We start from the raw sequence: 23,330 nt of genomic DNA, 5'->3' as shown, positions 1-23,330 counted from the left end.
CCTTTCTCTTGAAAAGCAGGGGTTCTTAATTTAGGGTCTAAGATCATGTACTTGATTCTCTCCTCTTCCCTGAAATTTTGTGGGCTGGTACATTATTCTCTAGTTAAGAACTTAGTGCTCACAATGTAAAAGGACAGAAATCTAGTCCTCGATGATGAAATTTGTTAGGGAAAGTAATGAAATGTGTGGGTCACTAATAAAGGTACGATTTAAGACGAGGTTAATTTAATGTTTAACAGATTGTGCTGAAATTTTCTGTTAAAAATTTAATATATGTGAATGTGTATGAGAGCTTTAGAAAACAACGATTTGGGGGCGCTTTTTCAAAGAAACAGAAATTCCAAGCAGCTTTTGTCTTTAAATGTTAAGCAAGTTTTAACTTTTGATGATCCCAAAGGATTAGAGTGGTGTAACAACATCCTGGATAGACCATAATGGCCTTGAGCTGTGGCCCTCCTGTCAGGCTCTAGTACTGTAATCATTTCTGTATACTGGTTTTCCTCTTTGTATATATAAGTTCTTAGATGATAACTTCACATTTATTCCAGGTCTTTTTTAAATTAATTAATTAATTTATGGCTGTGTTGGGTCTTCCTTGTTGTGCGTGGGCTTTCTCTAGTTGCGGTGTGTGTGGGCTTCTCATCGCAGGGGCTTCTCTTGTTGCGGAGCACGGGCTCTAGGCTTGTGGGCTTCAGTAGTTGTGGCATGTGGGCTCAGTAGTTGTGGCTCACAGGCTCAGTAGTTGTGGCACACGGGCTTAATTGCTGTGTGGCATGTGGAATCTCCCTGGACCAAACCCACATCCCCTGCATTGGCAGGTGGATCCTTAACCACTGCACCACCAGGGAAGTCCCTATTCCAGGTCTTTTATGTGAAGGACTCCTTTCTTCAGTTTGCCTACTTCACATTTAGTTTACACTGTGAATGGATTAAGTGATTAAATGGATTAAAAGATTATAATTCTTTGAATTTTAGCTAGAAAAGACATTATGAAAATACTACATAAGACAAGCCTCTGTTACAGGCTCACTTTAAGTTAAAACAAATAGTGTCAAATCAGAAATTTCTGTATTCTGTAATGATTTGTGTGCGTTCTAGCTCACTTCTTTTAACAAGGTAAATTCAGTGAAATTCTTGTACAACCTAAAAGCACTATTGTATAAGGATCAGTACTATAAACATTAAGTAGCTCCTTGGAAAGATAACAGATGAGTCTAATTTCCCTTAAATAGTCCAAGTAGTACATTTTAGAGAACAAATTTGAGCCAACCTTTTTGCATTATTTTATGATTTTCTGGCTTTTTTCCTTAATTGCATTGATTTGTTGAGTGCTTAGGTCTTTTTTCTCAGATCCATAATTACCATTGTTTGTGGAGGTATTATCGCTCAAGTTTGCCAAATATATTATCACTCATGTTGTTTTGACCAGAAAATAATGAGTAGGTGCCAGGGCATCTGTCCAAAATTTGGTGATAAGTATTATTAATGATGGTGGTCAGTAAGAAGATAATCATTTTTTTAAAAATTTATTTATTTGGTTGTGTCGGGTCTTAGTTGAGGCAGGCGGGCTCCTTAGTTGAGGCTCGTTGGCTCCTTAGTTGTGTCATGCGAACTCTTAGTTGCGGCACGCATGTGGGATCTGGTCGTACCAGGGATCGAACCTGGGCCACCTGCTTTGGGAGCGCAGAGTCTTAACCACTGTGCCACCAGGGAAATCCCAGAAGATACTCATTTTTGAGTGCAGCAGGAATATTATTAAAAGAAAGTTTTAATGTATTTAAAGAAGTCAAGTACATTGGACAAAATCTTAGGGTTTCTCAAATCAGAAAACATTGTCTCATTATTTGGGGAGAAATGTGATCAGTCCATGCTGTTTTCGTTTTACTAATGGAGTCTTATGTCAACTGGATTAATTCTGGAAATTGGAACAGAAAAGTTAAATTGAAGCTGGGATCCATGTTCTTTTAAGTTTTAACACCAGTTCTGATCCTCTTTAGCACTCAGTGTGACTGAACAAATATCTCAGTTTTTTGCATTGTTTTTAACTGTAAACTGATATTTTTTATTTGGGGGAATACTTGGGGGAATTGTAGGTTGTTGGAAATATGAAAACCATAATTTAAAAAAAAATCCATGCATAACACCTCTCTAGATGTTTGCCTCTCTAGGTGTTTGTCATGAAAGAGTATTGTCCTACTAATCTAGACTTCTCTCTTTTTTCTGAAAGAAATTCCTTTTATTGACAGTTGCATGTAATGGTGAAGAGGTTGATAAAATTTTTTTCTCTTTCAGTTTTACTCTGTTTCAGAATATGTGTCTTAGAGTGACTCCATCTTGAGGCAGGGAAATCAGATTTGCTTTAACGGAAAGTAATGGGGAGATCTTTTGAAACAAACTTTTCCTTATTTTAAATATTGGAGTGACTAACTGAAGACGTATTTGTAAAAAGATGTAGCTTTAGGTCTTGGAGGCTCTGAGGAGATAATTGTGGATAAAATCATAAAACTGTGATAGGTTCAGATTATCACTCTATTCCATTAGGCCTTTGGATTTTGTTCCAATTAGCTTTTGAGGCAAGGATTACATTCTTAATTATCCTTGCATCCCTTTGGATCACGAGTGATGGTGGTAAGGATGAAGATACTTTCTGAATGCAGAACTTCTTGTATATAAATGATCTTAAAATTAGTTGAATGCCTTGCTGGACATAAATAACTTGGTTAAAGGAATTCTCTTCTCTTGCTGTAGGTGCACATTAAAGATCCACAACCATGACTGACTCCAAGTACTTCACAACCAATAAAAAAGGTAAGTATGAGAACCTGATCACAGCCTTTTTTGAAGATTCTTCAAAAGTTGTGGTGTAAGATTGTTCCAAGTAGAATGCTCCTGACCTCTTCAGACATGTATGTCTTGGACCATCTCATTGGGGATATCCTACAGAAAAGTGTATTGAGTAAATTATTAAAGTATGGGTTTTTAAAGATACGGCTGTGGTGCACATCATTTTGACTTGAAGGTTTTAGTGAAAGGAAGAGATCCAAGATTGATCCATTGAAGATTTGATAGATCTGAGGAGGGTAAAAGGAAGAAGCACATTTATTTTCTCTTTTTTAAAAAAATCGAGTGTAATTGGTTTACAATGTTGTGTTCATTTCTGGTGCACAGCAAAGTGATTCAGGTGTGTGTGTGTGTATATATGTATGTGTGTGTGTGTGTGTGTGTATGTATACATATATATATTCTTTTTCAGATTCTTTCCCATCATAGGTTATTACAAGATATTGAATATAGTTCCCTGTGCTATACAGTAGGACCTTGTCATTTATTTAATACATACTAGTTTGTATCTGCTAATCCCAAGGTCCTGATTTATCCCTTCCTCCCCTCCTGTTTGGTAACCATAAGTTTATTTTCTGTGTCTGTGAGTGTTTCTGTTTTGTAAATAAGTCCATTTGTATCTTTTTTTAGATTCCACGTATAAGTGATACCATATATTTGTCTTTGTCTGACTTACTTCACTTAGTATGGTAATCTCTGGGTCCATCCATGTTCCTGAAAATGGCAGTATTTCATTCTTTTTTATGGCTGAATAATACTCCATAGTATATATAAACCATATCTTCTTTATCCATTCATCTGTGGATGGATGGACACTTAGGTTGTTTCCATGTCCTGACTATTGTAAATAGTGCTGCCGTGAACGTTGGGGTGCATGTATCTTTTCGAATTAGAATTTTCTCTGGATATATACCCAAGAGTGGGTTTGTTGGATCATATGGTAACTCTAGTTTTTTAAGGAACCTCCATAGTGTTTTCCATAGTGGTTGCACCAAATTCTTTCAAGTTTTTACTTGGAAATAAACATTTTATTACAAGGAGTACTACTAAAGCAATACAGCAATAAAAAGTAAAAATGAAAGTTCCCTCCCTCCCTATTCCTGTTCCTGGTGGGAACTCGGTATGTATCCTCAGTCTTTTCTATGCATGTATTTTTTTTTTAATGCATGTATTAATACATACGATTTTTAAAATTTTTAACAAAAAATGATTATGCAAAACAATGCATGGAAATTTGATATTTTCTTATCCTTCCACAGATGATGATTTCATATCATCATTTCTGAATTATGGCTGCCAAAAGGCATAATCTCAGTGTAATCATGAGGGAACACCTATGACAGCGGAGGGTGTTCTAGAAAATGACTGGCCTGTACTTTTTTAAAATGTCATTATCATGAAAGACAAAGGCTGACCAGCTGTTTCAGATTAAAGGAGACTAAAGAGACATGACAGTAAATGTAATGCATAATCCTGCATTGGATCATGGCCCAAGGAGGATGGGGGTAAAATTACTATAAAAGACTTTATCAAGATCTTTGAATAAGGTTTATAGATTAGATAATGACAGTATATCACTGTTAAACTTCCTGATTTTCATCATTGTATTATAGCTATGTAACATAATTCCTTGTTCTTAGAAGTTATACACTGACATATTTAGAGCTAAAGAGACATGATGTCTACAGTTTACTTCTTCAATGAATCAGAAAAAAATGTATAAATATATAAAAAGTATGATAAAGCAAATGTGGCATAATGTTAGCAGATGGGGAATTTTGCAACTTTTCTTTAAGATTAAAATGATTTCAAAAGAAAAAGAAAATGGGAGGGCACACATAGTGGCCTGGAGCACCAGAAAATTTTCTAGAAAGCACAAGCATATTTCTGTCGTTTGGAGTTATTTAAGGGTAAACTTCTATTATAATACAGAAAACACCATAGAGAGTTGCTTAATTACATTAGCTACTAGTCCATGGCTTTCAGCCTTGCCTGCACATTGGAATTGCCCAGTGAAGTAAAAGTCAATAGGTGATGTCCAGTCCTACCCCTGCAGATATCCTGATTTCTTTGGTGTGGGATATGGCCTAGACGTGGGGTTTTTTTAAAAGCTCCCCAGAATTTTCTGATGTGTAGCCGAGATTGAGAACTGTTGCTAGCTGCTAGCAATGCTTGGTAGATTTGATTCAGGGGAAAAGGAGGGGGGAAGATAAGAATTTAATAAAGCTGCAGTATGTATGAGATACCTTGCCTCCGTGCTCCTCCTTGGCTCCACCCAACTTCTTGCTGTTTTTACTGCTTGTAGCGTACAAAAGTATTTAGCCCCTTGTCATTCATTTTCAGCTTTTTTTCTTACTCTCTTATCATTCTGAAATGTATTTATTTCTTCTGTTAACATTTTGTGTGCTTTGATGACCAGGATGTTTCTATAATAACACAAAAAGATGTAATTTTAAAACTCACCTGATTTTTCAAACCTTCACTTATAATGGGTCCTGGTAACCTTTTTTTAATTCAGGGATTTTTATAAAGGTTTGAGACTTACAGATGAATCATGGCTGGGTAAATACCACATTTTAAAAAATGGATAGACTGTGTTCCTTTTACTTCCTGTAACACCCACCAGAACTGCCACTGGCGCATATTCTTTACGTTTATGCTGTTGGAGTTGGAATAATTTCAGTTATATCCTGTTTTGATTCTTCAGCTCCTGCTGCTATTCACAATTCAGATTTTCTGAAACCGTGCTGTTTGTCCTTTACTGTTTTCAGAAGTAAATGATGGGAACCCTAAGAGCTGGATTTGGCAGCAGAGGACTTGGAGAAGAGGAGAGTGACTCTTTAAAGGGCCCAGCTTTTCTGTCTGTGCTATTTTTGCAGCTGTCAAATAAAAGGGTGATTTTTGTAACAGTTTGTTTGCTTTGTTAGCGATGGATTTTGATGTAACAGGCTTTTTTAGTGCTCAACTTCTGTGCTTCTTGCCAGTTCATCCTTCCCATTTAGAGGCTTCAGCAGATCACCTAGTTTGCTGCCCCCACTATTTCTGTACTGGTGAACGAGGTTAAAGTGAACATCAAGAACAGTCATAAAGGTGGAAGAAAATGAGGCAATTCTGTGGATTGAAAGTTGACGTGACAATAGTTAACTTCTTTTTCGTGGTCTTATAGTATATTTTCTTCTTTCTTTTAAAACCAGTTGAGGGTGGTTAACCTTTTTTCTTATTTCAGCTCCAGCTTTCTGAAGATAGGTGAGCCTGGGCCTTAAAATAGTGGTGACAGTCCTGACATTTCACGGTGCAGCACCTGAGCAGTCAGTCATTTAAGATTATATCTTTAGAAATGACTCTGGTTTGTACCATTCTTGAAGCTTCAGGATTATTATTTCTGTTCTTAGATTGATTGAACAGGATAGGGCCTTAAAGCCCATTATCATCTTAAAGTATTAATTAGAGCAGTGATTCTCAACCTTGATTATACATTAGAATCACTTGAGGAAACTTTAAAAAATATGAACGTAGGAGTTCTACTCCTTGACATTCTGATTTATTTGGTCCAGAGTGGAGCCTGAGCATTGGCATTTCTAGATACTTCCCGGGTAATAGTGTGTAGCCAACGTTGAGAAACACTGGATTAAAGAGTCGGGAGAAACAGTTCTAAGGCCAGCTCTGTCACTCGCTCACTTAGTGACCTTTGAGCCTCAGTTGTTTGTGGAGTTGAGAGTAGGTGAATGAGGAGTCTCTTCTGGTTTGAAAACATTGATTTGTGAACCTGTTTCCTGCCTGCATTTATTTTTTTCCCAGGACTTTGAAATTCTGACAGGAGATCATCCCTCAGATGCCGTTCTCTCCCCATCGTAGTAAGATATCATGAGATACCTTTCCTTTTTCCCACTTCTGTGCTTCCTGAGATCTGGCTTACACCTTCCTCTCTGGCGATAACCCCAAAATAGCATCCTTATCAATGGGTTGGTTAATATTCTAGGGATTTGAACTGTACCTATCCTATAATTTTTAAATAATCTTATTTCAGTTGCAGCCCTGCCACTGGTCATCTGTTGTGTTACTTGCTGTATAGTACAGTGTTCTGCTCTAGTTCTCTGATCCTGGGACCTCACCCGTTTGTTGTCTTTTAGGAGAAGTCTTTGAATTAAAGGCTGAACTCAACAGTGAAAAGAAAGAAAAGAAGAAGGAGGCTGTGAAGAAAGTGATTGCTGCTATGACTGTGGGGAAAGATGTTAGGTAAGGGTAATCTCTTCTGCTTTGCTCATTTTAGACTCTTACTCTATGGCTTTTACTGCCTTTTTTTTTTTTAAGCAGAGGTCTTCTTAGAAGCCCACATGATTTAAATCTATTTATTTATTTATTTATTTATGGCTTTGTTGGGTCTTCGTTTTTGTGCGAGGGCTTTCTCTAGTTGTGGCAAGCGGGGGCCACTCTTCACTGCGGTGCGTGGGCCTCTCCCTCTCGCAGCCTCTCTTGTTGCGGAGCACAGGCTCCAGACGCGCAGGCTCAGTAGTTGAGTAGTTGTGACGCATGGGCCCAGTTGCTCCGCGACATGTGGGATCTTCCCAGACCAGGGCTCGAACCCGTGTCCCCTGCCTTGGCAGGCAGATTCTCAACCACTGCACCACCAGGGAAGGCCTACTGCTTTTTATTTAAAGCTATTACAGTCAGAACGTATAAGAATGAGTTTGTCCCACTGGGAACATCAGGAAGTGTAGTTGCTTTTATATTAACTCTGTGACTTAGTTTTTTTTTTTTTTTTTTTGAGTGAAACGAGTTTGATTTCACTTGCGTACAGATCTAGCATAAAACCTCCTGAGAGCTGACACAGTTACAAATCTGTTGCTGAGGTAGTTTTAGAAGATGATAAAAATACACTGAGAAGCAGAAGCCCATGTGTACTTTAATTGGCTCAACCCAGTGCCCTCAACTTTACAACTCTGCCTTTAATTGCCGAATTCAAGATGAAAATCAGTGGTAACAAAATCCAAAGGGTCTTTTTTGTTTTTCCTCCCTTTTTTCCTGTAATAGGAAGGCCATTTGGAAATAAATAAGGATTGTCTGCAGGCCCCTGAGGATTCCCGAGATCCTTTCCATGAAATCCATGAAGTCAAAGCTATTCTTGTAATAATACTTAGGTGTTATTTACCCTTTTCACTGTGTTGACGTTTGCATGGCTGGTGCCTTAGTGTGAATTAAGGCAGTGGTGCCAAACTGTAAAAGTAGTCATTGTATTCTTCACCATCATGTGCTTGCAGGAAAAAGGGCAGTTTCACTTAGGACTGTCCTGCATGAAGCACTAAAAATTTATTTCAGTAAACCTTGAACCTTGAGTTCAGGTCTTTTTAATATTCTGTGTGATGAAATAGGAATTAGGCATAAGGTACTTCTACTGCATAGCAAAGTGTGACGGTTGACTTGAAAAAAAGCCCTTGCACAATTGTTTGACTTGGGAACACCATTTCTTTGTGAAAGAAAGATTGACAGACAGAACTATAGTTAATCAGACTTCAGTATTTGGGAGACATTTTATAAAAAATGAACAAAGTGAACCTGTCACTTCAAGGGAAAAAATTTGACAGTAGATAAATTTCGACTTTAAAGTAAAAATTAGAGTGTTGGAAAACTTGTATCTCCCATCGTGAGCTTGATAGCTTCCCAATACTTAGAGATTTTTCTGATGAGATTGGTGGTGAAATTAATGACTGTGATTATTTGCTGCTGTATAATGAAATATGCCACCATAGAGAAGATCTGCATAACTCATTGAACCAATATTTTCCAAATGACCAGTGCATACATCACAAAATTATGCATGGGTAAAATATCCATTCAAAATAAGTGATAAATGAATGGATTTTAATGCAACCAAGTACAGAAAGTTTATTGATATGGGTTCAGATTCCATATTGTACCTAACTTTTAAGAAACTACCATTTGTGGACTAAAAACAAAAAGAAAAACAACCATTTGTCTAGCTTTAATGTATCAAAGGAGAACATCCAGTTACATGAAAAAGCTATTAAAATACTCTTCCATTTTCCAATTTATATACGTGTATGTGGATATGGATTTTCTTCTTACACTTCAGCTAAACAACATTCTACAACAGGTTGAATGCAGGAGCATGTGTGAGAATCCAGCTGTTTTTGTTTACAGTAGACATTAAAGAGATTGGCAAAAATTAAAACAATGTCATCTTAATTTAAAAAAATAAGTAAAATAGGTAGATTTTTACTTTAAAATATTTATGTTAATATGAAATGCATTGATTTTCCTTTTATTAGTTGGGTCAAATGCTGCTGATAAGAAATGGATGAGTGCAAGAATGCCAAGTAAATTGCAGCATCTAGTGGTGGATGTGAGGTGTAGTAACTCAAACATCTGAGAAGGTCCTAAGGCTAATGATGACCTTCCTAATGTCATTAAGAAAAGGGAAGTTTAAATTTAAGTGCATTCTGTGTCAGGCACAGGGACAGATGCTTTTACTTACAATGTTTTTTATAGTCCTCATGTCTTCTGAACTAGAGGTTATTCTGAATCAGAAGTTATTCCATGTTAGAGATCAAGCAGTGTATACTTGGAGAGGCTAAAGAATAATCCCAAAGTCATACAGCTAGTGGTAATGTAGCCAGGATTCTAACCTAGGGTCTGAGTCCCAATACCTGTTACTGGTCACTTCCTTCATGGGTGTATATATACAATAGAATCTAAATGTGTACATGGCACACACGTTTAGAACTGTTTCATTTTCTGAAAATGGTTAAAATTTTGAACAAAGGTCCTCATTATCTGAGAACTGTTTTAGTAAGGAAACTAATCAAATAAGTTCCCACTGGTCAGGGATGGAAGAATATGTGCATTAAAAAGCATAACAACTGTCGTGCTTTGAACTGCAAAGAATTGATATGAAAAATTATGGTTAATTTTTTTGTGTGACATAGTGATTTTTTTAAAAACTTTGTAAAGATATACACTAAAATATTATATGAAATGTATGTGCAGGATTTGTTTAGAAATTGTTTAGAGCAACTAGATGGGGTAGGGACTGGGAGAAGGCAAGTGGATTGAGGTTGTGTATGAAACAAGATCGGGTATGTATCAATATTTGTTTGCAGCTGGGTGATGGACACATGGGTTCATTAAACTGCTGTCTCTAATCTGAAAATTTTCATAGCAAAAAGTTTTTTAAAAATCTATTTTTAGACATCTTCTTGGGACCATTATTATAAATTCTTTAGTAATTCATTTCTGTGGTAAGTATTATCACTAGTGGACATTTGTGCTCACATCGAGTCACTTTTTAAATTAAGGCTGTTTCTTTGTGTTCTGTCCAACAGCCTGGCATCAACATCTGTTCGCTTTCCCTTCCTCTTTTCTCAGCTGTCTCTTTCCAGATGTAGTGAATTGTATGCAGACTGACAACCTGGAACTAAAGAAGCTCGTGTATCTCTACTTGATGAACTATGCCAAGAGTCAGCCAGACATGGCCATCATGGCTGTCAACAGCTTTGTGAAGGTAACTTTTTCCCAGGGACTCAAGAACGGTCTCTTCTACCTCAGAAAACCTTTTCAGAAGTGTCTCTTGATATGGTTAGTGTCTGCATTGCAAATAAGCAACCTCTGTTCCAAAAGAGGGCCTCTAGAGAAGTATTGGCCATTGAGTAGGAATATTCATGATTTAAGCATTCTGTATGCCAGAGTTTGTCTTCCAGTTCAGACCATATGGTGAGCCTTCTGTCAGCTGGGCTTGGTGCATCCTTGCCAGGTGGGAGAAGAAAGCCAGGTGAAACCTCACTGTTTTATCTTCCAAGGCTGACAAATGTTGGGCATATCATTGTAGTGTCAGTAACCTGGGGTTTTACCTATTTTATCTTTGTAGAAATTATGCTTATGGTTCAGACGTAGTGGAAACTACAGGAGCTGCCTTTTAATTTTGTTTTATTGAATAGGTCTTACAGTAGTTGATTAACTTTTTTGTTATTGTGGAAATTTTCAAACATATTCAGGTTGAGGGAATAGTATAATAAATTCCTAAATATCTACCTTGTAGTTTCAGTAGTTACCAACCTATGGCCAGTTTTGTTTAATTTAACTCTCCATACATGCTTTCCTGACCCCCACCTCCTCTCCTACTGGATGATTTTAAAGCAAATCCCAAACATCTTAAGAATGAAAAACTCATTTAATCAGCTGATCATTAAAGAAAGTCCTTAATATTATTGGATATCCAGTCAGAATTCTCCTATCATTAGATTTGATGAACACAGTAATAAGGTTGTTCTTACCAGGGTTTTTGTTTTGTTTTGTTTTGTTTACTTCCTTTTCCTCTGCCTGGAATTTAGTCTACATTAAAAGCAAAAATCAGACAGCATTTCTAAAATTAGCTTCTATTAAATTGTTTTGGAAAATAAACATACTTTCTTCCTCCTCATGGAATTTTTGTTCTTTTTCTGTGTTTAGCTACAATGTACAGGATCATTGTAACATTACATTCTTTCTGTCTGGTGATTCATAGATGGATGATATCATTGGAAAGAATTTAGTTTACATTTTTTGGAAGTTAGCATGTGTATAGGTTTATAATGTTTAAAGAAATTTTTTAATATAGGGCAATTTAAGGGGTGTTCCTTCTTGGTAAGTGTTCTACTTATACTGTGTTTGGAGGCACTTGCTAGGAAAGGAGAATGTATGTTAATCAGGATTTCAGAGGGCCCTCTCTGCTGCTTCGCACAAGGAACTTATGTTGGGCACAAACCAGCTTCTAGATTCTCCTTTGCTTTCTTGGCTGTAGGCCCCAGATATCCAGCCCTCTTTTCTCCCTGCTTAATATTTGTGGAGTGGGACATATCTTTCCAATTCCTGATTTTTGTTGTTGTTGTTGTTTTTGCGGTACGCGGGCCTCTCATCGCTGTGGCCTCTCCCGTTGCGGAGCACAGGCTCCGGACGCGCAGGCTCAGCGGCCATGGCTCACGGGCCCAGCCGCTCCGCGGCATGTGGGATCTTCCCGGACCGGGGCACGAACCCGTGTCCCCCGCATCAGCAAGCGGACTCTCAACCACTACGCCACCAGGGAAGCCCAATATTTTTATGTTTTATTAAAAATTTTTTTAAAGACTTTTTCCTTATAGGCTATTATAAAATATTGAGTATAGTTCTCTGTGCTATACAGTAGGTCCTTGTTGGTTATCTGTCTTATATATAGTAGTGTGTATATGTTAACTTTAGTTAAAACTGACTCTCCGTGAAATACTATTTGAAAGAGAAAAGATAGTTTGAAGTAAAAAAATTCTCACTGTTAAGTCCTAGGTTAACCTCCCTGAGTCTGTTTCCTCTTCTGTAGAGTGAGAGGTACCAACTTAGAGAGTCGTTAGGAGTATTAATTGAGCTCTTGTATATAAAGCATCTGTGAAAGTGCCTGGCTTATGAGAGTTCATGAAGTGATGGCTGCTGCTGCCATGGTTATGAAGTAGACATTAGGCAAAGGTTAACATTATTGCTACAATATTAATTTAAAGGGTTCTGACCTCTTTGATAGCTATACAGGTTCATATGGTAAAATCTTTCTGAGGGAATGAAAGCTAAACTTATTTCCAGACACAGATTTATTAGTCCATTATTTTGAAAGTAAACGTATTCAGAATGAGGAAGCACTTTGGCACGAGAGGAAAATAGCTATGATTTCTTCACACATAATCAGAGTTTTGAAAATTCTGTCTCACTAAATTGATATTTGCAAGAAAGATACACTTTTGGGTGATAGTGATAATTCTCTAGCTTTTGCCCATGCATTAGGATTTTCCCTCCTTACTGCAGTTTTCCTTTTCTCTCTTAGAGGCATTTTGAGGTATTCCAACTTCAGTTAATGTTTACCCCAGAATCTGCCACGCCAGAGACTCTCTTGACAGCCCCACCACATGTACTTTGCTTTTTGTTTGTGAGCTCAGGTCTCCTAAATCCTTTGGCTCAGCGCCTTAGCCCCTTTGATCTTGTCTTCTGAGCCTTCTGAGTTCTACCATCTCTCTGAGAACTGCCCCTGGGAATGCCCTTCTTCCATTGCTCTATCCTGTCTGCCAAAGCACAGACTACTGAATTAGTTAAAAAAACAAAACCAAAAAAACTCCAGAAACATATTTTGGTTTGTTGAGGGTTTTTCTGCACAAGCAGCATGCTCTCAGAACTTGGCCCTGTATGGCCTTTAGCAACGGTTCTAGTTAAACTGCCAGCTTCTTTTAATATGAACTTATTTTGGAAAGCTGTTTTATGAAAAGTAACATTTTTTTTTCTCAGAAAAAGTATGTATTTTAACCATGTGCTAGCCAGCATGTAGAAGCCACATGAGATTATGTGACAGTGGTTCTCAACTGGGGGCGATTTTGCTTCCTGGGAGACAGTTGGCATTGTCAGGAAACACTTTTGGTTGTCACAACTGATGGGAAGGTTGCTACTGGCATCTAGTAGGTAGAGTTCAAGGATACTTTAAATATCCTGCAGTGCACAGGGAGCCCCCTACAACAACATGAAGGACTAATTTGTTTTAAAAACTGAAGTAATGCCTGACATATAGTAAATGCTTAATAAATGACAGCTATTGAGAAACAGATCTAACGTGACGTACTTTCTGATTATTGTAATTTCTAGTTAGGCTTTAGAAGGTTTGTGGTGGTTTGCTGTCAGTCTGAGATGATAAATGCTGAAAAACTGAAGTCTCTCTAGATCACTTTGTAAATTTTAGAAGGATTTTTGTCAGAATATGTTTGTTGTCCTCGTGGGCAATGTTAAATCATCTCTTAATGACCTCATTTAATTTAGTACTTTATATGAATTCTGTTATCCCTAAACATATATCAATAAATAGAAGAAGAGTTATAAAATTAAAATATTATACAGAAGCAAAATTAGAAATGCGTGATGCTCTTCATGCCCAGTGTCCATAAAGGAGTACCAGAGCTGGTAGAATTTTAGGCATGTATGAGAGTGTCAGTATGTGGTAAGCACTGGGTAAGAATGATGTAGGAGGTAACATGTTCACTCAGTCTGTGTCTGGATGCCCCAAGTAAGTAATGTTGTATTTGGTACTAAAAGATGAGTTGCTGGTAATTTCTGCAGGATCAGAGTGTTGAGTAAGTGGAATCATTGGAGGCTGCTCTGTTATAAGGGCAAGTGCCCATCTCAGTGCTTTTCGGTTTTTAAATTCTTGCAGAGGAAGGAAACAATTTTTGTTTTCCTTTATGATAAACTTTGTGGAGATCTTTTTATGTGTATTCTCACCTTAGGAATTTTAATCATCAGTTTTCATTTTATCAGTTATTACTAACTTAGGTTTTTTTTTTTTTTAAATCTCATTTTGGGGGCGGGTTTTTAGATTTAGAGAAAAGTTGCAAAGACCATACAGAAAGTTCTCATATACCTATCTTCACACAGTTTTACTTAATGTTAACATCTTACATAACCATGGTACCTTTGTCAAAACTAAGAAATTGGCATTGGTACATCACTATAAACTGAAGTACAGACTTTATTTCACCTGTTTCAACACAAATATCCTTTTGCTATTCCAGGATTCAGTCCAGCATACCAAATTGCATTTAATCACTTCCTTTTATAAAGAGTTGACTCACTCTTTATGAAAGTATCTCAAAAACAGAAAAGTGCTTTGTAACTGTGAACTTTTTTTTTTTTTTTTTTGCTCCAGTACTAACACATGAGGGTTAAAACTCAGGCTCTGAAACCAACCAGACTTGGATGTGTATCCTGGTCTGCCATTCTTAGCTTGGTGGTCTCCCTAAACATCTCAGTATCCTCGTCTACAAAATGGAGATTATAAACAGTGCCTCTATCATTGGAACGTTGTGAAAAATAAAAGAGGGCTTGCAAAGCACTTAATAGTGAACCTGGTATAGAGTAAGCCCTTAATAATAACAAAGGTTTCTTTATTGTATAGTGATCGTGGTGCTGGTTATTAATGATTTTAGAAGGGTTAATATTTCAACGGCAAATTTATTTTTTAAAGGTATTTAATTCTTTTTTTAACTAAAGCTGTTTTTAGTATTTTTTATAATTTTATTTATTTATTTTTCACTGTGTTGTGTCTTCGTTGCTGTGTGCGGGCTTTCTCTAGTTGCGGTGAGCAGGGGCTACTCTTCCTTGCGGTGTGCGGGTTTCTCATTGCATTGGCTTCTCTTGTTGCAGAGCCCGGGCTCTGGTCTCACGGGTTTCAGTAGTTATGGCACGCAGGCTCTAGAGCGTAGGCTCAGTAGTTGTGTCACACAGGCTTAGCTGCTCCGTGGCATGTGGGACCTTCCCGGACCAGGGGTCAAACCCGTGTCCCCTGCATTGGCAGGCGGATTCTTAACCACTGTGTCACCAGGGAAGTCCCAAAGATATTTAATTCTTTTGTATACATTATTTAAAGCCAGACATTATTTTTTAGGGTGATTCTGAGGGCAGCTTATCTACAAATGAAGTAAATCTATTTACAGTATTACTTAACACATCATTTCAGGATTACTTTTAAAAGATAATTGTTCAAGGATATGCCTAAAGCAGTTTTCGTAGGCAGCTTCCTGAAAACTGGATCTGTTGTACATAGTAATTCAGTAGTGTACCGAAAGATCACGGCTTATTCATTTCTCAAGACTCTAATTTGGCAGGGGATTACTTACTCAAGACTCTAATTTGGCAGGGGATCTCAAGACTCTAATTTGGCAGGGGATTACTTACTCTGAAAAGGGAGATAATGGTGTAATAATAAATTTTTTGTTTTGTTCATTTTGCAGCATGCTTTTGTGTGATTTTAGGGCTGGTGGGCCAAGTAACTCTTGGCTTCTTAGGAGTGCCTTTTGTCCATTTGTAGATATTTATTTGTAGTGTTTTAGCTTTGTGAATATTCGCATTTCATCAAAACACATCTTAAGCTACTTATGTAAGCCCCTTAACTAAGTAATGAGTTTTATTGAGTCTAATTTTTAAATCTTACTTGTTACCAGATATTCAGACTCTCTTGCTGTTAACGGTATTTGTTGACTTCACTAGGTAGATGTGTTCACTTAGCTTCCTAATTTAGGAAAGAAGATGGGGAAAAAAACGGAACATTGCAGAATGTCATATGTAGTCAGCATATTATTAGTTGGCAGTCTGGACAGTGTCTTGGATTAAAGCATGACTGTAAAATTAACTGGTACAGTATAGTCATTGTATTCTTTTTTTTTAACAATGCATTTTAAAATTTTTATTTATATATTTATATTGGCTGCGTTAGGTCTTCGTTGCTGCACGCAGGCTTTCTCTAGTTGCGGCGAGCGGGGGCTACTCTTTGTTGCAGTGCGTGGGCTTCTCATTGCGGTGGCTTCTCTTTTTTTTTTTTTTTTTTTAATTAATTAATTTATTTTTGCTGTGTTGGGTCTTTGTTTCTGTGCGAGGGCTTTCTCTAGTTGTGGCAAGTGGGGGCCACTCTTCGTCGCGGTGCGCGGGCCTCTCACCATTGTGGCCTCTCCTGTTGCAGAGCACAAGCTCCAGAGGTGCAGGCTCAGTAGTTGTGGTTCATGGGCCCAGTTGCCCCGCGGCATGTGGGATCCTCCCAGACCAGGGCTCGAACCCGTGTCCCCTGCATTAGCAGGCAGACTCCCAACCACTGCGCCACCAGGGAAGCCCGCGGTGGCTTCTCTTGTTGCGGAGCATGGGCTCTAGGCACGGGGGCTTCAGCAGTTGTGGCATGTGGGCTCAGTAGTTGCGGTGCGTGGGCTTCAGTAGTTGCAGCACACGGGCTCAATAGTTGTGGCTCGAGGGCTCTAGAGCACATGCTCAGTAGTTGTGGCGCATGGGCTTAGTTGCTCCGCGGCATGTGGGGTTTTCCCGGACCAGGGATCGAACCCGTGTCCCCTGCATTGGCAGGTGGATTCTTAACCACTGCGCCACCAGGGAAGTCCAGTCATTTTGTTCTTAAGGAGATGATAATGACTGAAACATGCTTAGAATAAATGCCCTGTGCTTTAACGTGTTATTTGAGGCAACTCCATAAAGAAGAAAGTGAGATTCTGAACTGTTGCTGATTTTCAAGAGGATAAAAGTATGCAAATCACCTTTATTTTCCATTATAATAGTTTTGGTCAGTTATTCTACTGCGTTCAATTTATTCAAGTCTTCAGGGGCAGCAGCCAAAAGTATTGTAAATTGAGCGGGAAAATTGAAGTGTTTGTTCAGAGTGTTTGACCTTGAAGGTCATTGCTAGAAATGAAAGTCTTCTAAATATAGTTAATAGGAGGAAGTCACTATATTGGGAAGTGCTATCTTTCTTGGGTTCTGAGGCTATGAAAATGAGTGAAATTAGAGAGGTCATTCAAAGGAACAGGGAAATGTGTGAAAGATTTCTCCTAAAGGAGCTTCTGTCTGTGATACTCCACTCCCAACGTATATCTAGATTTCCTTTTAGAGTTCTTTTTTTACAGGATCATTTTTATTTTATTCATACCCACCACTCCAGCTTGCTCCTTAAAAAAGAAAAATGAGGTCTGGGACTTCCCTGGTGGTCCAGTGGTTAAGACTCCACTTGCAGGGAAGAAGATCCCGCAAGCCACAGGGCGCAGCCAAAAAATAAAAATAAAAAAAGTAATGTCAAATTTATGTCCTCAGAATTGCTGCATATGAGACAGGGGTAGCTTATAAATCAGATTTTGTAACTGGATAGTAAATCTTGCCCTTTGAAGTGCTGCTAGGAGGTGATTATCTCTGAACTATATAAAGTAGGAGAATACAGTTTTCTCCTTGTATAAATCTGCCTGGAAATAATGTTTTGATTATAGTATTCTCCCCAGCTCCGATTTTTCTTTCCCTTTCCCTTTCCCCCATTTGATGTTCACAACTCTTGGAACTTCTATAAATGCAGGCGGCAGAGTGATTAGTACTCAGACACTGGAATCAGATACAGGCCTTGAGTTTGTTTTTTTTTTTTTTTTGCGGTACGCAGACCTCTCACTGTTGTGGCCTCTCCCGTTGCGGTCCCGTTGCAGAGCACAGGATCCGGACATGCAGGCCTAGCGGCCATGGCTCACTGGCCCAGCCGCTCTGCGGCATGTGGGATCCTCCCGGACCGGGGCACGAACCTGTGTCCCCTGCATCGGCAGGCGGACTCCCAACCACTGCGCCACCAGGGAAGCCCCAGGCCTTGAGTTTGTATTCAAGCATTTTCCCTTTCCAACTTTGTTGGCTAAGCAAGTCACTGAATTTCTCTCATCCTATTTATAAATTCATTTTTAAAGCCTATTTCCTTATCTGTAATAGGTGGATTTTGATAGCAACTACCTTAGAGTTGCTGGGAAGGTAAATGGCATAGTAAGTGTTCAGTAAGTTTTAGCTATTATTGTCTTTTATCTCTTTGTCCAATTCTATTAGGTATAGTATAAAGTAAGTCAAAACAAATTGCTTACGTTAAAAAAAAATTCAGCAGACTCCAAGGGTCCACAATGAACTGTCAGATTGAAGGGAAGTCTGTAGTTAAGGCAGAGAAAAATTTGTCTAGTATTGAGTGTGATTTTACACACACATGCACGTGCACGCATACTTCTGTATGTATGTATATGTTTGTGTTTAATATCTGTATCTGTAAAGTATACATATTATATTAGGTCTACAGGGGGTAGGGGTGGGATGGGGGAGGAGGAATGTTTTATTGCAGTCTTCCAAAGAACAGAATTTACCATAATTGGGAGGCAAGATGAATTAAAAAATTTCTTTTGATGCTATGGGACATGTTCCTTCGTAGCCTACATGCCAGCTCTTTGTAAGTCAACCAATGTGCTGAGAAAACTCACTTAAACCCTATTTATAAATCCATTTTTAAAGCAAAACTTCCTTTAGAAACCCCTTTCTTTCTTGGGAACTCCAGTTTTTCTGAGATTATAATTAAAAGGCCATTGTTCTTTTCATGGCAGTGTTTCCTAAAAGAACTGCCAGTTTTCTGGGGGGAAAATGTTATGCATGTTAGTCTTAGTTCACATTCAAAGTAATGGTACAAGAGAAAGAGACATAACCTTTGTTTTAATACACTAGTAAACCAGGGCAGTTACTGCAAGAGTCAGATTTTTTCTTTTGATAATGAATTATTGTTTGGAGAAGGCTCTCTGGGAAGAGGAAGTAAATCATGTTTCAATCCATTATTTTTAAAGTTTATTTTTACAAACAGATAATATATGTACTACATTCTATACAAAATTCCAAAGAAACACAGAGACAGGTGAGTTGTCCTGTATACCCCAGCTACCCAGCTGCTGTCTTGAAGTCAGTCTTTGCCTGCTTGAGATTCGATGCTCATTTTAAGTTTCCATTAGAGTGAGAGAAGCATGGCTTACTGACCAGGAGAACTCTAAGCAGCTCTTTATGGGCCCACCTCTGTATATTTCTGAAAACTTAGCAGTATGAATGTGAAGATTAGGAGATGAAAGCGGAAAGGTAGAATAGAAGGAATTTTAGAGGAATAGCAGTAGAGTTTTGTTATTGGGGGTGTATCTCCTCTGGTCAGTCATTGGCTCAGTGACCATTTGGCAGTGATCTTTTTTCCCCATGCAGACTTTTCTAAACATAATCATATAATCTGATCTCTCTGGATCTTTTAATTAGATTTACTTTTCCCTGTTTCTTTTCTTGTTTTAATGTGATAATAAGTGAAAATTGCCTGTTTTACCACCAGAACATATACGTCATTAGCTGCATTATATACTTGGTTTAATTTCTAGTTACCTGTGATGGTAGCAGAGGAGTTCTAATTGTTCATTCTGTTCATTTCCTGTTAACAGACCTCATATTTAATTTTTTTTAACATTAAAAAGATTTGAGTGGCAGAAATGGTAAGTTGTGACAGGACATTTGTTTTGGACGAACTGGTGACCAAGACTGGGCATGTGTTGGCAGCAAGAGAGGAAAACAGGCATTTGTTCTTCCAGTGTGACATTTTGATCCTTTATCCTGTAATCCAGTGTATTAAGTGTATTATACAGGGGAAACACAGTACCTTTTCCCTGCATGTAAAGCACTGAGATGATGGAGATTATTGTTTCACTTTTCATGCTTTTAATTTTTACTAAAGGCCATGCTTGATGGTGTGGTTGGCAAAGAAAAATTAAGTCAGGAAAGAACCTCATGCATGCTATCATGTGATAGGTGAACTAGATAATCCTTCTCGATTTGTGTTAATAACAATAAAATATTATATCCATAATCATACTTACCAAGTGAACCTTTGATTTTTTTTCATCTTGGAATTTTTTGTCCTGACCACTAAGTTATAACTGAAGGTGATTCCATTTGTGGCATCATTATCTTAGTTAATGGATACTGTCATGAATGTATTATTTGATTTAAAAAGCCATATTCTCTAGAATTTATCTTCTAGGTAAAATCATATACTGGGATAATCTGCAGAGTACCCAAATGATATGGATATTAAAATCAATAGCTAAACTGTAACCATTATGTTTCTTCTCTTGCTAGCAAAAGGATAATCATACAACTCTTAGTTTCTCAAGCTTTTAACAGGGACTTCAATCAGAACTAAAAATGAGTTGACATTTTTGAGAATCTTTTCAATATACATAATTAATGAAGCTGCTACCTATTGCATCTCACTTATGCTTACAGAATATTTATATATAGCCTTACTGTGCTAATATTTAGCGACAGCTGAGAGCCTCACTGCAAAATGTTGTTGTAAATTCATTTTTACAGAGCTATAGTTTTTTGTCTGTTTTGTTTATTTTTCTGTGTTTTTATAATCTTAAAATTACTTTAAACATTCATTGGTTGTAGATTTCTTAGTTAAATTAGACATAATCTGTAATTTTGATAAAGTGTCCACTGTTTTTTCTTGCAGCTAGTATGGATTTCTGGGTCTGTTAAGTCAGGATACAAGTGTACTTTCTTAAATTTATTTATTTTATTTAGGGCTGCATTGGGTCTTCGTTGCGGTGCGGGCTTCTCATTGTGGTGGCTTCTCCTGCTGCGGAGCATGGGCTCTAGGCGCACGGGCTTCCGTAGTTGTGACACACGGGCTCAGTAGTTGTGGCTTGAGGACTCTAGAGCGCAGGCTCAGTAGTTGTGGCGCACGGGCCTAGCTGCTCCGTGGCATGTGGGATCCTACCGGTCCAGGGCTCAAACCCGTGTTCCCTGCATTTATAGGCGGATTCCTAACCGCTGCGCCACCCGGGAAGCCCTTAACAGAATTTTCTTTTTTTTTTTTTTTTTTTTTTTTGCGCGCGGGCCTCTCACTGTTGTGGCCTCTCCCATTGCAGAGCACAGGCTCCGGACGCAACAAGTGTACTTTCTTATATTTGGTAGCAATTTTTCATTTATCATACTGCCAGAGTTAAGGATACATTTGAGGTACCATATTTCATTGATTCTAAGATGCATTATTATTTCCTGTATTACGTAGAAAGAAAAATACCTCCTATTAAACTGACATGCCGTTGATTATTAAATATATCCCAACTTCAGAGATGTTAATATGAAAAACTATGCAACTTAGTCTTGATGAATTATGGTAATATTGCCACCTTAACTTTGTATAAGGCTTTGTAGAAAGCACTTATACATAAGTCATCTGATTTTATCCTCAAACTAAAGCTAATCTGTGACTTGGATTAAATTATTCCATTTTCAGATGAGGAAATTGAATTTCATGGAGATTATGTGCTTTCCCAACATCATGTTACAGTGAACTATGGTTTCAGGGTCACATTTTCTTACTCTGAGACTTAAGGTGTGATTGACACCTGAAGTATCACCTCCCCACCCCCCAGTACATGCACGCCCATACACCTATAAAATTGTTTGGCCTAGATTTTTCTTTCCATTGCCTAATGTACATGTTTCATATTTAAACTTCCCTGTTTTGTGTTTTTTGTTTTGTTTTGGCTGCGAGGCATGTGGGATCTTAGTGCTCCAACCAGGGATCGAACCCATGCCCCCCTGCAGTGGAAGCATGAGTCTTAACCACTGGACCGCCAGGGAAGTCCCTAACCTTCACTTCTTTTACAGCTGTTCATGTGTCTTAATTCTACTGATAGTGTTGACTACTATTAAAATTATTATTGTTTTAATAGTAAATCATGAGGGACTCTCTGCTAATATGTGAATTGTTTTAATTCTGTGTTGCTTGACCATGAGGAAGCTATATATGCCATCATTGGTGGTTTATTATACATTTTGAAAGCAGTGTATCTCTTTCTAGCTGACTGCGTAAAATGTTCAGGAACGGTTATGGGTTGAGATCTATGAAGTGATCCAGAGAAATAGTTGTACTGTTCTTGACAAATCAAGGTCGTATCTGCTTCTTTCCCAGGTGGTGGCTAATGCTGTAGCAGCATTATCTGAAATCAGTGAATCTCACCCAAACAGCAACTTACTCGATCTGAATCCACAGAACATTAATAAGCTACTGACAGCCCTGAATGAGTGTACCGAACGGGGCCAGATTTTCATTCTGGACTGCCTGTCTAATTACAACCCTAAAGATGACCAGGAGGCTCAGAGGTCAGTCTGTTTTTCTGGATAGTATCTAGGAGTCTTGCCCGGTTCAATAATTTCTAGTAAGTCTGTATTAGAATAAGGGTCTGTTACGTTGGGAAAAGCAGTGGCTTATGGGATATATATTGCTATCCTGTGGTATTTTCTCAATGTATTTAGGAACATTTTAGGTGGTAGAGTAAACCATGCAAAAAATAGCTCTTCCTAAGAGGAGATGTGTATTTTTCATTTCTTCTTTGAACAGTATAGTTACAACCCTCTGAAAAACTCTCCCTCATCATGGTCTCACATCTCCCATACAGCAATTCCTAGCCATTTGGCAAACAAAGGTTTTTTGAGTGTCTCTCACTGTAGTAACAAAATTTTCGTTCTTTTAGATACATAGTAAGTGGCTTGATACTAGTTATTGAGCTGCCTTATACCTATAATTAGTACTAGAGAAACTGTGTTGGAGCCAGCAAAATGTATGATGTCTTCCGTTAGATATAGGAATCTCATCAGTCTGAATTTGGAGAAGATTTTGGAAGGCACACCTGGATTCTTCTGCTCAGCTCTACCACTTTAGTGCTGCAGATTTTCATTGACTATCAGATACTGACTACTAAATTTCATATACACATACATACATTTTAGTTTACAGAATTGGAGGTATCATCAGTTTTTATTGAGCATTTTGTGTATATAGGCACTGTACTAGGCAAAATAATTCTGAAGAATTGTTGGCTCTTCATTTCATTTTATTTTATTTATTATTATTATTTTCTTTTGCGGTACGTGGGCCTCTCATCGCTGTGGCCTCTCCCGTTGTGGAGCACAGGCTCCGGACGCGCAGGCTCAGCGGCCATGGCTCACGGACCCAGCCGCTCCGCGGCATGTGGGATCTTCCCAGACCAGGGCACAAACCCGTGTCCCCTGCATCGGTAGGCGGACTCTCAACCACTGCGCCGCCAGGGAAACCCTGGCTCTTCATT

At 38.2% G+C, this 23,330-nt stretch overlaps 1 protein-coding gene across 1 annotated transcript in view; it reads left to right on the top strand.

The window, feature by feature from the left end:
• Positions 1-23,330, top strand: part of LOC307178192 (uncharacterized protein) — a 212,164-nt gene that overhangs the window by 13,039 nt on the left and 175,795 nt on the right. Inside the window, 4 exon segments of the mRNA XM_079906040.1 lie at positions 2,749-2,808; positions 6,972-7,077; positions 10,225-10,360; positions 22,175-22,365. Coding sequence (XP_079762166.1) covers positions 2,772-2,808; positions 6,972-7,077; positions 10,225-10,360; positions 22,175-22,365 — 470 coding nt within the window. The 5' untranslated portion in view covers positions 2,749-2,771.

The sequence above is a fragment of the Stenella coeruleoalba genome, assembly GCF_951394435.1.
Source record: "Stenella coeruleoalba genome assembly, chromosome: 19".
Taxonomy (NCBI): domain Eukaryota; kingdom Metazoa; phylum Chordata; class Mammalia; order Artiodactyla; family Delphinidae; genus Stenella; species Stenella coeruleoalba.
Note: the sequence above shows the minus strand (reverse complement) of the source record. Positions and strands in the feature narration are given on the sequence as shown.